Genomic DNA, 16,112 nt, shown 5'->3' with positions numbered 1-16,112 from the left:
CATGAAGTTTTTATAATCATGCAGATAATATATCTCCATGATCCACACTGGACTCTGGCCAGTGAATCCAAAGTTGGAGGAACAATGCAGAGAAAACTTGAGCTCAAAATCACCTAAGACCAGGCTTCAGATGTTGCAGGTCTGCGCTCTGAAGAAAAAGTCCCAGAAGTCTTTATGTATGTTAATTACACCCATCACAGGACCTCAAAGTGCTTGGAAACTAATATTTATGCTGAACAATTTACAAACTATTTTCCTGATAGTTTGAACCCCTTTAACTATATACTTTCCACCTTAAGAAAGTATGATTTTACTTGAAGAAAAGTGACCGACTAAGAAGTGAGATTTAACTTGCTGGGTGCAGATTCAGTAAGTCTTATGGCTGGGATTTTTACTATTGTCTCCCTGAAAATGATTACTCCCTTAATAAAGTATTTCCAAACATCCTTTTATTCCCCCCCACCCCAACCCGAACTACCCTCTGGCTCCTCTTCCATCTAATCAAAGTTTATTTTTGAAATAGCAAATATTTCTCACAATTCTCCCTTGGGAAAATTAGGAAAGTGAGCACTGAGGGGTGGAGAAGAGGAATAGGAAAGTGAACAATACAGCACAGGAGAACGCTTCTGCAGCCTTGCTAGAGATGACAAAAGATGAAGCCACGTGTGCTCAGGCTTTCGAGCTGTACTGCTGAAAGAAGAGACTTTGGCTGACTACTGCAGATGTCAGTGAGCAAACTGGAAGAATCTTCTTATGCCTCAGAAGTTCCACTATTAAAGTAAGTTAAACCTTCATTTAATCGAAATGTGATTAGCATCGTTTCCTGGTTTTCTATTATTGAGAGGTAAGAGTACCAATAACTCTTCAGTTAATTTTTACGTACATATACCACTACATTAAAGCACTTTTTAAATTTTGCACCATCAAACACCCAGCTAAGGACACAACGCTTCTTCTCATTCATAGGTGCCTGCTTTCCCTCCATCTTCTCTGGCCTTTACTTTGGTCTCCTTTGCATACCCCCCATTCCTTTATTTCCTTAAGTGTAAATGTTCCTTCAGGTTTTCCTTTGGAAGTTTTATTTCACCAGCTTCTCGCTGAATGAATTTATCTACTCTTATCCTTACCTTTAAGTACTTGTGATATAATGAGGACGCTGCAACCTTATTCAAGTCCAGATCTCTCTCTGGAGGTACAGACTACTGGCACCTCAAATTTAACCTGCTCAATCATTCATTACCTTCTCTTGCCCCAAATCATTTCTGTGCAGCAAAAGTCAACAAACAACCCTTGATGACCAGGCCCAAAAGCAGGGCGTCATTCCTGATTTCCCATGTCACTCAAACTAGACTTGTCGATTTTCTTGACTACATCCCCTCCCTCTCCTCATTTCATTTCAATAGCTTTCGAACTTCCTCCGATTCATTCTCCAGGTTGTGCAGCCAGGGACCTTTCTGAAACACCAGTCTGAACACATCTCTTCCAGCCTCTCTTTCCAGCCTTGTTTCTCATCCAGCATTACAGCAGTTAAACCTAAGCCATAGTGGATGTCTTTGGATTCCCTTCCTTGTTCTCTGGTAACTCTGGAGTTCTGCATATCTAAACCAAGATATAACGTCCTTTATATCTCACTCATATTCACTTCCTCCAGAAAGGTTTTCCTGAACTTTTAGATTGTGTTAGTTGTCCCTAAAACATTCCTTACAGCACCCTGAGCATCCTGTTCTTCCTTCAATGCATGTGTCACAATACACAATACACTGCACCTGTTTAGTTCACTTTCTCCTCTACTAAATAAGAACCTCTGTGAGAAGTCTGGACTACACCTTTCATTATTTTAATTTCTGGCCCCATGATTAGCACATCATAGTTACACAACAAATATATATGAAAAAACAAGTGTATGCATGAATGACTCAACGCTTAGATGAATAAAAATAACACTTAGTCATGTGCATTACGAGTTAAGAAAGAAAGGGAACGAGGAGAACTAAAGACCACAATAAGCCTTTACTGTCTCCACATTACTTGTCTCAGGAGATCTGTGCATTGCATCAAGCTGCACAAGTTACTGACAGAAGACAGTCAGGCCAGGGAAGTGTGGAAGGAGGGGGTGGGGAGGAACAAAGGGGGTAGGGATAGGTCTTGCTCCTTGTCTTATCCCAGACAAACAGGATCTCTACCCACAACCTAAGACTTCTCTTGTGCTGGGACAAGGGAGAATGATGCCTTGCCATTATTAGTGAAGTTGGATGACAGAACAATGGGAGACACAGAAAAATCACTTATATATGATTACTATGAAAAAAAGATATAGTAATGAAAACTATAATATCTAAATCACAATTTAAACTAATATTTATAATTGGCATCTCAGAAAACAATCTCCACAAACATTGCATGAAAGAAAGCTGGTTCATAACACATAACAAGACACTTACCCCCTGGTTTCTTCTTCTTGACCCCTCCCCTTCTGGATTTTAATCCACTGTTCCAACTGTTGCATTGAATTGGTTCTCTGTATGACTCGATCAGCTTCTGTGTGTGAGGGCCCTGTATTTGGATGAGCTCCACCTCTTAGGTCTGCCAGGCTAACATTGACTGTTTTGTTCTCTGAACTATTCACATTGACTGGCCTGTGGTGTCCAGTCTGAGTCGGGCATGTTGACCCACTCTCATATTCAGATGGCAGAGAATTCAACTTTACACTATTAATTTTTGTTAAAGGTCTATCCTGACCATCCTTTTGAAATCCGTATTTTTCAGCCTCTAATGCTTTTTTTTCTTCATTTTTGCTTATTTCCTTGTTTTTCTGGTTATTTTGGGCCTCTGGTTTAATTAGTACTCTATGGTTGGGAAAGTTATTGATTTCTTTAGCTGGTGCATTTTCAGATGTAATCTTGTCCACTCTGAAATCAGAGAAGAAAATCATAGTAAATCAGTTGAAATAATACACGTTATTTCTGGAATTCAATCTAGGAAAAATGTAAAATTACCTTTGACTTTATGAAAAAACTTAAAGGGTCACATAGGACAAGCCTGCACAAATCCCCAATGTTGTGGTATGAAAACTGAAGCACAACACTACGATGTATAAATAGAAAGGGGGAAAAAACACTATACAGTATATAAAGCACTGGAGGATAAGAAGTGATGAGTATCCCCACCATTAGAAATCTGGATATAAAGCAAACAAGATTGCCATTTGACAGTGAAACCACAAAATCCACACTTAAAGAACCGCAGCGTCTAGTCACTGGAAATAAACAAAATGGCTTCCAGCCAGGAGGGTTAACGTATCATGAAACAAACATGAGTCTGGTTTGTGGAAATGGCTGCACCAGGAAATTACAGTCTGGTACTGTCAACGATCTGAACCATATGACTGACTAACTCTGTTTGTATTCAAGCAGACCTGAGTTTCAGCTAATAGCTCTTAGAACCAGACTGCACGTATTCAGCTTCCAGCGCTACCTCTTATTAACTGTGTCTGTCTGTCTTTGGGCAAGGTGCAGAAATTTACCGTGCCTTAATCTCCTTTTTGGTAAATGAGGATAATTGCAGCACCAAAGTTACAGGATGTTGAGACAACCAGATGAGCAAGTCAGTGGCTGCCAGACTTTATTACCATTATCACTCCACTTCCTCAAACAATTTTTTGAATTAGGTCTGGTATTCTATGTCCATCGCTCACCAGAAGAATCTGCTGCTTCACAGTGTGTCTGGACCACTGGACAGTTTTACTGCTCACCATTCCAGTTGCTATGTCTAGGTCTTTTTGAAGAGCATCAGCAGCCCTGAGACCAATCACCTCCAGGCTCTGACAAGACCAAGCTGAGTGTCTGAACATGCATGAAACTGCCAAGATCAAGCCATGCTGGGAAGCCTCTCAGGAACTGGCCAAATTTCAATACATAATAATGCTTCGATCGGATCGTCAGTGTATCATTACTGCCAGTTTCAATGATGCATAGAAAATATATAATCCATACATATACAGCTATAGATACTTTGGAATATCATGAGTGAGAAAAAATAAAATGTGACTATTTTTCTTAGAATAAAGTTATGAACTATCTACACATTTAGGTTAGCTATATAACTTACAGCACCTAGATTGGAAGTGATATTAGATATTGGGAGTTTAAGCTAGGCTATGTAGCTCCTTTTCCTTGAAAGAAAAAAGTCAGAGAAGACTTACACTAAAAGTGCATTTTATGCTTCCTAAATTCAGAAGAGGGGAGGGAATTTTTAACATTGAATATCAAATACGTGAAAAGATTTTTTAAACTTAGTCACAGCTAGTCTACCTAAAGCTGTATGTTAAATTAGAATTGCATTGCCTTTCTTCTCTTTATTTTTTCCAAAAATTTACCATTTAATAAAAGACACATGCTGACTTTCTCTAAGTAGAGTAAAACTGATTCAGAAATGTACACTAAAATAAACATAATCGTAAAACTAGTGATCTAAATTTAAAAAGTGACACTTTGTTTATTGCATAAGATACATGGAAATATAGAAAATGAAAATAATGGGCCTAAAGATGGAAATTATTCAGAAAATGTATATTATGCTTACATTGTTTTATGCCATCAAGGATGTGCACACTAGGGGACTAGGATATTATATTTCAGAGATTATTAAATACTTTATGAATTTAGAAGAAATGAACTATCTAGCTAAAAACTAGATGTTTTATCTCTTTAGGTCATATGCCGATACATAGTTGTAAGTATTCTGACCACACAGGAAAGAGAACCTACTACCCTAAAAACAAGCAAAGAAAATCTCCCTATACTTCTGAAATGAAATAGTGCAATAATTAAGTACCTTCAATTTGAACAATCAAGATTAATAGGGCAAGATAAAATGTGCCCGTTAGAAGTAGAATAAAATAAGTCAATTCTACCCGATCATGGTGACTGACACCAAGCTGGGCACATAGGTAGTATTCAATAATTCCTGGCCAACCAAGGAAAAAAACATCAACACAAGTGGCTAAAAATTGTTATGGGCACATAATCAATCAACTAACAGGTTGTCAGAAGTTAAACCCAAATACTGACACCGTCATCTTTATCACCCTAAATTATGAGTAATTATTAATTTTTATTAGTGAAAAATACGAGAAAAGAAAATGAGAGTAAGTTGAAATTCTGAGATAAGTACAACATACAATACTGAAATTACCTGGAAATCAAATATTTTAATTATTATATTTATTTTTGTATTCTAAATAATTTCCTAAAAATTTTACTTTGAAATTAAAATTATTTTAATATTTTGAATTAATTCTTTCCACCTACATATTTTTCTCTAGCAACCTCACTGCTATGTCCATTCCAGTCATTTTTACACATAGAATTCCAAAAGCAAATTTTCCTTTTCTTAGCTCTCAACCTAGAATATGAATATGGTTGAGTTAGTTTTTCTTAAAAAATTGGTGCCCTAGAGTTGAATCCTAGGTCTTTTCTTTTTTCTCTGTACTTTCTACTAGCTCAGTCACTACTGATTGGCTAAGTTGCTTGACTTGATATTTCAAAAAAAAAAGGAAGAAGAAATATATAGCATCAACTTAAGTCTTTTAATCAATAAGTCATAAGGCTTTATATGCATACTAAAAAAAATGACTAAAGATTTATATTTTAACAATCTCCTAATTCCCTGCGAAGAGACAAAAAAAGGCCAAACTTGCAAGTTTAGCATCTTCCTTATATAAGACATGTGCTCAATTATCGCTGACTGGTAAAAAAAATTTAACTGTACCATAAATCTTTCTTTAAATTATAGAAATAAATATTTTTAAAGTACATTATTCAGCTGCTATTTATACAGCTTTTTCCTCTCACCAGTTCTTAATATAGTTGAGTATTAAAATGATTCGTATGTTCAAGCAGGGAAAAAAAAATCACACAGATCAATTTTAACAGTACATACTTATATTATCAATGAATCTGAGTACTAGACTTTCCAAATAAAGAAGGTAGAATTCATCAAGAAACAGATATATTTAGAAATAATCTAAATACTTGACGAATTATTTTCTGGAGACATCCATCATAAAACAATCAGAATTAACCAGGAAGTGCTGAAGAAATAAAACTCGTCACAAAATTTTATTTCAACTTATTAAAGTCCAAAAACATACAATATAATGACAAATAAACACAATGAAATTAACTTCATGAATATAAATCCTCTTAAGATTTAGGACCTTAAAAAACACTATCTTGTGCAGTTTTAAGATAATAATTAAAAATGTACTTACCGGAAATTAAAGGTAATTCTGTAAGAAGAAAGAACATTCAGTTTGAATGTTAGGATTCTGGATTCACCTCAGTACACTGATAGGTGAAAATGAATAAAGAGGAAAGGTGGAATAAAAATGCAGGTGGTAGCTCAAACTAACTAAAGGTGTATTAATTTAATACAGACCGTGAATTAATCTTTGCTTTCTGAGGAAGAAATGATTTCATATCATGACTACTAAAATGATACGTACTATGATAATGACATACTTGAAAGGCATGGAATAAAATGTAAGTGAAAATCACCATTAATTTCCCCGCAAACTTTTACCTTTTCACAGGTTCTGTCTGTACCAGGGCAGCATCTAACATGGCTTTCATCCACAACTCCATCTCCTTTCCTGTATCAGTGCAGAAATAATAGGTCCGCATGTTTGGATGGGCTGCCTGATTGAAAATGATACGATCATTTTGAATAGGATTATAGGATCTGCAAAAGGAAAAAAAGAAAGTTATTTCCCTGCTTAGATCATTACTATCAATTTTCAAAAAAAAGCAGGTTTGTCTTATATCCAGATATAGAAATTAATGATTTAAGAAAAATATAATTCAATGTTGAGAAATGTAAATATTAGATTTTTTTTCTCCTAACTTTATGGTTTTTCTTTAAAAATTAATAAAAGTGAATGGGAAGGAAAGGGAGCAAGAAATGAAGCACTTAATCATGCCTGTTCCATGTACAAATCCCTAGCAATTTCAATTTCCTATAATTCATACCACTTCATTCAAGAATGTTCCAGAGCAATCAGCAACAAAATTAATTGAAATGTATGTATCACAGTATTTTCCTTGTTAGTTATTTAGTTCTCAAAAGATGCTGTTAAAGCATTTGTCTAATCCTGATAGACACTAGTACACAAACATAAATGATTTATAAATACTCCAAAATGGTATTTCCCTTTAACTTTCATTCTCAAGTTTCAGAGTTAAAATGTAAATATTTTGGGTTCGAAGAAGGCCCAAGTAAGTGGTAAGTAGGTTTCTTTCTTTATGGTGGTTCAATCTGTCTGTATTCCAGAAAAACAGAGAAAAACAAAATGAAGAAGAGGCTGATGAAACTGCTACCCAAAGTGTAAGCACCGAGCGCTCAGCTTAACCCATGCGCTGACCAGGCAAAGATGGACTGCAGCAGTAGCTGTGTCTAAATGGGGGGGGGGAGAGGGAAGGCTGAGGTGGGGGAAACATTCTTAATGTCCATTTAAAAATGTCTAGGGGGTCGGTAGAAAAGGGTAAAGAGGGTCAAATATATAGTGATGGAAAGAGACATGACTTTGAGTGGTGAACACACAATGCAGTATACAGATGATGTATTATAAAATTATACACTTGAAACCGATATAATTTTATAAACCAATGTCATCAATACATTTAATAAAATTGAAAAAAAAAATAAGAATGCCTTATTTTGACAGTTTCCTATTAGATGCTAAAAGACAAGGAAAAATAAACAAAGGCTCTTTTACCATAGAATGAGGTAAAGGGAACAGTACGAAGTATGTAGTTAATCTGCTAAACACAAAAAGATGAAAGGAACAAATCTAGAGCCACATACTTCACCCGAACATCTTGACTCTCTGCTTTATCTACAATGTCAAATTAGCTTCTTCAAAATCTTTTCCAGAAAGAATCAGGACAGAAATAAATTCAATAAACACAGTGATCAAAATCACTACATAACCAACAAATCTTACTTGACCTTGTAAAAGATATAAAGCTGTCTATGGTAACAATTCAAAAGAAACAGCTCAAACTTTACATGTTGCTAAAATGATTAAAACCACATGTTGTTAAAATGATTCAAGTGTCACTGGACTGTCTGAGCGGGGTTTTGGAGAAATGAATAAAGACCACTGTCCATATCTGTGATCAAAGGAAGGAACACTGGTGCTGAGAAGATCCAGTTGTAGCCATGCCTGCGATGCTAACAAACCACACTCATGCTTACCATCTGTCAAACGGAAATATTTACTAGATGATGGCCAAGTTCCCTTTCTAGCTTTACGTTCCACAATTGTGCTCAGTAATTGTCTATGAATTCTACTTACCATTGTGAAAAGCAGTGGCATCGATGTCAACAGACTTAGTAGTAAAAGTGGCTCATAAATTCAAAGGAAACATCGCAGAAGAGAGAATTTGAAACAGAAATTACTATCCTTGTTAGATAAAATAATATTAAAATTAAATCAAGTAATCACAGAAAATATACTTAATATGTACGGTAACTTTTATTGCTCTTTTAACATACTAATATTTTTTTAAGAGTCTAAGAACCCAGCAAAATATCCTAAGAATAATACAAATTCAATAAACATTTGCCAAATTGATGAGCAAACAAAAAAATTTAAACCCATGGCCATATAACAGTGTTAGTATCACAGTTCTACATGCATACTTTATAAGGTTATTATTTCGAGTTATCGGTATTAAACTTTGTTATAACATCGCACAATATTTGTTTCTCTGGTTCACACTGTGAATGAAATGTACTACAATAGGAAGCTTTCCCCTCTTAACCGCAGGTCTTTGCTCAGCTATTACTGTCACATTGAGACCATCCATCACCCCCACCACCGTGGTACCTTTCCTGCTCTTTCTTCTCCATAGCTAATAAAGTTAACACGTTAATTAGCAAAAGTTGTAAATCAGACACAGTCCTGAGTATTCTTTAAAAGTGGATGGAAATTAAAAATTAAATCAATTTTATAACGGTACAAACATTTTCATTGCTAAATAATAGCACGTTACCCTTATCTCCCCTTTCCCTTTGAATGAAAATTTTACATTAAACCCTTAGGAGTTCTTAATTTAAAACTGACTTAAAGAAATAGTTGACCTCTGAAATTTATTTCAGCCATGTCATAAAGCAAAGAATGAAGCATGGGTTTCAAAAACAAAAACTAGCCAACTTAGCATTAAAGTGGCCTCTTACTTGAAAATGTACCACAAACCAGCATATCACTTGAGACGGGTGGGTATTTTTAGGGGAAGGGAGGGTGCTCAGGTCTGCTTGGATTTAATAATAAATTTTATGTCTTAACTTCAATATTCTCTCAAAAGTACCCGATGTTCATGATGTACTTAGACCCAAAAAAATCTCTGCAAATATTCTGTAAGATCATAAATGTACAACATAACTATTAATAAACACAGTTGTCTCCAATAGTACTCTCCCCCTAAATTTATTATGAAATAATTCAAACATATAGTAACCTTAAAAAATAGTAAAACGACCAGGACACCTACAGCTATATCTACCAATTATTAGCATTTTAACATATTTGCTTTATCTAGAACCATTTGGAAGTATTATAGTCATAAAGACACACCCCTAAATATTTGAGCATGTGCTCCCTAATTAAAGGGACACTCCCCTACTCAACCATAAGACTATTAATATATTTTAAATATAAAAATGAGGGTAATTGAAATATCTTTTTGTAATAATCTATGGATCAATATCCATTTTATAATTAATGCAAGATTCGAACACAGAATAAAAAAGTATAACTATTTCCTTACCTTAAAAGCATATTTGCGATTAATGTGATCCTCAGAGGTAAGCATAGCTATCTGAAAACTAGGTAATAGTATGCTTCCCAAGATACCCTCTTCTTTCTCATCTAGGAAATAATGGAACATGTGATTAGAATTTTAAATGTTCTCATGAAGTAGAATAAATTTTCTCAAAATTTATCTTTGTCAAATCAAAAGTTTCTTATATATAAATGAACTGTATTCTTGTATAGCTTAGAGAGTTTTTATAAGGTTTTAAGGAAAAATATTAAGTAACAGAGGTATATATTCTTCTTTACTTTCAACCAGCTTCCCTATCCTAAGCAAATCAAAATTGATCCCACACGTCAGAAAAATGTCAATTAGACATAAAAACAGCATACATTTGTTTGGCATATATACTGCATTTTGCAAAGCCCTTTGACATATGATTTATTAAAAACTATTAGCATGTAAGTAATGACACGAAAACTTTAGAAAATTAATCTACCCACATTTCTATCAGGATTTAAATGCCCAACAATTTTAGGCCCAGACAAAGACAAGATGGTTCACTTGCTCACATCCTTCAGTCTTGGCTCACATGTCTCACCAATGAGACCTTCCTTTTCCTATTATAAACTGCTTCCATCTGTAGCCATCCCAGAGCCCTCTCTCTTCTTCCTGGAACTTGACCACCCCTCCACACCTTCAATACCTCTGACACACTGTATGTTTTAGTTGTTTATTTATCATCTTTCTCTCCCCACTAGAATGTAAGCTCAATGAGGAGCAGATGTTTGAAAGTTTTTTAATAAATGAACATACATGTAAATATATTTTAAACTAAATTATGAACATATATGTAAATATATTTTAAACACATATGTAAGTATTTTTAAAACCTTCAAATATAATTTTGAAGGTTTGCGTGTACCAGTCATTCTGATATATAATAAAGTTACAGGAATCAATCACAGGCCTGTAAGGCAAGCACATAAAATAAAACTAGGAAAATGGTAAGACATTAACCTTGGCATAGTATAGATTCACATTATTAACTTGATGCGTGGGGGCAGCGTTGAAATACATAATTCATTGTTAGAAATCCATAAGATAAGTTAATAAAGCTATGTATTAGGCTGATGAACTCACCAATGAGGAAAACCATAAATGAGAAACAATTATTTTTATAATGCTTGACATGTTTTTTATTCTCATAAACTTAACAAAGGATTTTATTTATTTTGCCTATTTCTAGAATATATGGTGACTTTCCAAAACAAAGAAAAATTGCATTAAATAGTGGTAATTTCTATAGCCTTTCTCATAACAATGGAACAAAATCTTGTTTTTACTATTGTGCCTCATTCATGTATAGTTTACAAATATGAGAAAGAATGAACAAAGGTACAGATTTAGTTTAAAAGAAAAAAAAGTAGAAAGCAGTCAATTATAAAGAATATGACAATTTAAAAGAATGAGTCACATTCTAATTTTAAATCCAATTTTGTGTTTATATAAAGCATATAATCAGAAACAGTTCATGAAGTCATTTTTACCAAAAAATCATTATCAAATAATACATTCTTTCTCGCAAAATTGGAAAAACTGACTTTCCTAAAGTTATTTCAGAATGTGGAGAGGCAAGATAGCATAGGGTGACTTCACTGTATTACTATGGATCGTTTCCCAGCCAGATACTAAGTATCTGTGAGATCTTGGGCAATTTATTGATGCTGTGTTTCTTATTTTCATCAACTATAAAACTGACTAAAACAGAACTTACCACAAAGGACTGTTGTGAGGGTTAAATGAGTTAATAGACATAAAGAACTCTATAACGCACTCAGCGCAAACCAAGTGTTCAGTAAATATTGCCATTTTTACGTAAAATTAAAGACACTATATATAAAATCTTCATCTTCTGTCAAATGACCATCCTAAGAATTCTTCACTAGATACTTCAAATATCCCTAATCAGGCATTCTTCTGTTTAGTTCTCGATCAAGCCTGACCTAAGCAACTGTCTTACTTTCTATCACCCAGAGCGCTGCATATCCTGCCAAGCAAAGGGCAGGTAGTGAGCAATGCTTACAGAAAGAGTGACTTCTCTGTGGGGTCAGCAGGGTCTTTTCAAAACTGCGTGGCAGCCCAATTTCTCCCTCTGCCCCATCTTACTTCCTTCCCTTCCCTACCACAGGTAGTGACCCCCAAAACACTCCGCAATAAGCTGTTGCACATTAACCTCCATCACAGAACTTGCTTCCAGGGGAACACAACCTGGGAGAGGAACCGCCAAGAGTCGCATCATTTTACCGGATTCAAGTGAAATTTTAGATCACCCCTTTCTACTTCAGCTTTACAGGTGGTTGAGAACAAGACAAAAAATACATACAAAACAAGAACAAGACAAAATACATATTGACTGAAATCTTATTACTCTTTATCATTGCTCACCTAGACTACTTCAATACTTTGTTAATTGGTCTTTTGGCTTTTAGTTCAAGTGCTAGGGTACTTTTTCTAAAATATACACTTGATCCTGTTATTCTTGCATTCAAAATGGAGTTTAAATTCATTAGGATAGCAAACAAATGCCTCTGTGCCTTGATCTACCTTTTAGCCTCTATTCCTGCTAGGTCTTCAGATATAACTTTCATTCCACCAAAATAAGCCCGATGTGTAATTTTCCCCATCTGTCATGTTCACTCGTACTTTGTACAAGCTAAGTCCTTAGCCTGGATCAGACTTCTCTCTTAATCCCTTCCTTGTACAGGCCTGGTCAACACTCATTCAACATAACTGAACACTGAAATTTTTCTCTCAGACTTCTTCAGCTAATCTGTGAGATCAATAAAGAGAAAGGTTTATATGGTTCATTTCTGCATCCTACGACCTATGTCTGACACATCAAAAGAGCTTGCTGCTAGCTACCACCGTAGTCGAAGCCATCGTCATTTCTACAAAATAACTCCTAACAGTCTCTTCTGCCTCCCTTCCCCTTTATAACCCATTCTCCAATAGCAGCTTCAGTGAACTTTTCAAATTGTAAATCAAAAGATATCACTCTCACACTTAAAAACATCCAACTGTTTCCTTACAACTTTTACAGTAGCATTCACACTTCAATAGAGTCCTACAATGGTGCGATCTCCATTTCTCCCCTCCATCCATCTCCTTCCCTACTGCTAGTCCCTTAGCTGGGTATGCTGGTTTCTTTCTGCTCATTCCAAACACTTCCCTACCTTACAGCCTTTGCATTCTCTATCACTCCACCTGCCTGGAATACTCTGCTGACTCTAGCTCCTCATTGTAATCTACATCTTGCTACTTAAAATGTCTGCTCCAAGTACCATTCCAAAGAGAACTTTCCCCCATACCTGTCTTTCATATTATAACTGCTATTTTCCTAAAAGCACTTACCATGTTCTTTACTTCACAGAGTTTATTTACTATCTCTCTGACCTCTCTAGAATGTAAGCTTCATGAGAGCTTTCCCTCATTGCTGGTTTGACAGCACCTGAGATGAAGCAGGTCCTGCTTAATAAGTATTTGTTGAATGAATTAAGTCCCATGATAAGTTTCGTCAATAGACTGACTATAGAATTGAACAGTCTACATGATTTATCACAGTGGGTTCACAATCTGCCTGCTACACTGCAAAGAACAGTGGGAACTTGGGCTTGCATCTGGTATGGGCTGCCAACCTGTTGTAAAAAACAGCAAATCACTTATCTGTGTCTTATTTTCCATACCTGTAAAACATGAACTGACCTGTTAAAAAATTCTGACAGCACACTCCGTATGTTAGTATACTAGATGCTTTGAGAAATACAGAAGAAATAAATGAGGCCACTGTATTCAGCATACAGGAGAAGAGGAGATCTGGACAGGGCCCAAAACTTGTGGTTAAAAAATAATGTTCCTTACAGTTACTTATTGTGAAGCCTCAGGCAAACAACTTGACCTTGCTGTCCCTTAGTTTCCTTTTGTGTGAATGGGCATAAGATTTCCCACCTTATCAGGTGGCTGTGAGGAAGAGATGAAATAGATCATCTATGTTACAAGGTCAGCAAATATATATAGAAAACACTCAAAAAAATGCTAGCTATTATGATCATCTCACTAAAATCTGAGTTTTTATTTAAAAACTGACATTTCCTACTAATAAAATAGTGAAAGCATATACTTCTTTCCAACCACCTGAAGAACAGAAATGAGTTAAATGGTATTTCTTTCCTTTTTATTTCTTTTTTGTTGTTGCATTACTCCTATCTGGAGAACCATACTAAAATTAACACATATACTGGATATAAAATGCATAGGGTTAATATTAGTATGGAATCTCATACTCAACATAATTTCTACAGTTACCTTTATTTTTTTCAAATTAGGTGAAAACTTTTTCTATTTTAATAAAAGTGATGAGGAGGACCTTTCTTCGAGCAAATTACAGTGAAAGGAATTCAGTGCTGTTTTTGTTGCAAATTAACATTAAAATATTTTTGCATGAGAAGTAGTAACAAACATTTTCTTGTTCTCATCTAAAGCTCTAAACAGTCTATAAATATACTGAAATATTACAAATTATAGGGTTAGGAATAATGCCCGAGTTACAACTTCTGACTTTTCTGAAAGAGTGGAAAACCTTTAAGGAAAATTGTAGTGTAAGCTTGGCTCTTAACTAAAGATAATACCACAATTACAGTTTGACTAACATCTCTATGACAAAATGAAATTTTATAGCTTTGGTCAATTCTGACTCAGCAGTACTTTTCAACCATAGTTTGCAGTGGAGGGAATGACTATAATTCTAGTGATTTAAAATTTGAAGGTTAATATGTATTATTATTGCTTTGACAGATGACTGTAGAATTCTGCCACACTTTTTTTGTGTCACCACAAAGTAAACTTTAAAACTGCTAACTGGTTCTAAAATCCTGTATCTTGTGATACACTTATCTAGAAAAGTTATAAATTATTAATTACACATTGACAATCTAATTCTTTAGTGACGGTTTCCAAACAGACTTTAAAGTAGGGAAGAAAAAGTAATTATTCAGATTCATGATTACATATTACAGCTGAAGCAGATTTCTATGGAGAGTACAACCTGTGTATACCCTTCAATGTTAGGGACCAACTCTGTCATAGGTAACAGATTTATATAGCACATGAACAGAGACTTCAGCTTAAAATTGTATTAATAACTTGTTAACCTAAAAAACATAAAAAAAAAAGTTTATGATTTATTTACCCATAAAGGATAAATGAAGACTGCTATTTCATACTTAGTAATACCTTTATTTCTACACCAACATTGACAGCCTTCCACAACTTTGTCCATGTTTCAGGGAGGCTGTCATTATTTGTTAAAAAAGCGGAGGGGGGTGCAGAAAGGGGTCATAATAAATACGTTCATTTGTAATTAAAAAAAAATGTACCAATACATCATAGTAGCCTTTGCTATTCTAAAATCATTTGCTGAAGAGAATTGGGTACTCAGTGGACCAACCAACATCGAGGTCTGACAAAGCTGACATGTAAAAACAATCTCGTGAAACACATGATTTTTATCTATTAGGCACTGAATTCAAAGATAACATTACAGAGTGAAGATCCATATGCTCTTTACGCAAAACAAATCATATTAACACAATCAGATTACAAAAACTGGACCAAAACTCAGACTAATCGGCTTGAAGCACTATGCTGTCTTCTGTCATACCTCAATTACTCAGTATTATACGTTAATGATACTATTTCTTGATGCTATTTGATAATAATAAAATACAAAAAGAATTGCAATGTTTTTTCTTTAAAAATGTATCTGATACTTAAAATATATTCTATTGCAATGATAAACTAATACGCTAAGACAGTTTATGGTAAACTCACCTCTATAATAAAAGAGACAAAGGTCAGAAAGCACGAACCAGCGTTTCTTCCATAGCTTCATGCCAGTACTGTCCTGCATTAAATCAGCATATGAAAAATTTTTTTTCATTTCAGAAAAAATTCATTTCTGGTGCATTTATTTAAAATAAGTTTCAAAAACAAGTTTGATATATGCTATACAGTAATTTACCTAAAAAGCCAATCAAAATTTTGGGGTAGTTTTCTATGGACTTGTATCATATGAAGATATTCCCAAGTAGACTGGTCTCTGAAGAGTAATACTATCATGTAAAAGGAATACTGCTGAAGCAATCTGATTTGGTTTCACATCTGTAAGCAATGCGAAATTCACTCTCCTAAACACATGACTGCTACCATGAGGATAATATAACCATACAGCAGTACGTG

The 16,112-nt window shown here is 34.8% G+C and overlaps 1 protein-coding gene across 13 annotated transcripts in view; it reads right to left on the bottom strand.

Moving 5' to 3' along the window:
- Positions 1-16,112, bottom strand: part of PLEKHA5 (pleckstrin homology domain containing A5) — a 206,602-nt gene that overhangs the window by 58,942 nt on the left and 131,548 nt on the right. For 8 of the 13 annotated variants that reach the window (XM_033116885.1, XM_033116877.1, XM_033116874.1 and 5 more), the window contains 5 exons: positions 15,705-15,777; positions 9,831-9,931; positions 6,583-6,698; positions 6,272-6,289; positions 2,442-2,909 (listed from right to left, as the gene is read on the bottom strand). In XM_033116885.1, coding sequence (XP_032972776.1) covers positions 2,442-2,909; positions 6,272-6,289; positions 6,583-6,698; positions 9,831-9,931; positions 15,705-15,777 — 776 coding nt within the window. The remainder of the gene's footprint in view (positions 1-2,441; positions 2,910-6,271; positions 6,290-6,582; positions 6,699-9,830; positions 9,932-15,704; positions 15,778-16,112) is intronic. The other 5 variants (XM_033116875.1, XM_033116887.1, XM_033116886.1 and 2 more) reach the window with 1 other exon arrangement.

This window comes from Rhinolophus ferrumequinum, chromosome 10 (assembly GCF_004115265.2).
Source record: "Rhinolophus ferrumequinum isolate MPI-CBG mRhiFer1 chromosome 10, mRhiFer1_v1.p, whole genome shotgun sequence".
Classification (NCBI taxonomy): Eukaryota; Metazoa; Chordata; class Mammalia; order Chiroptera; family Rhinolophidae; genus Rhinolophus; species Rhinolophus ferrumequinum.
The sequence above is the reverse complement of the archived record's forward strand: the minus strand, read 5'-3'. Positions and strand labels throughout refer to the sequence as shown.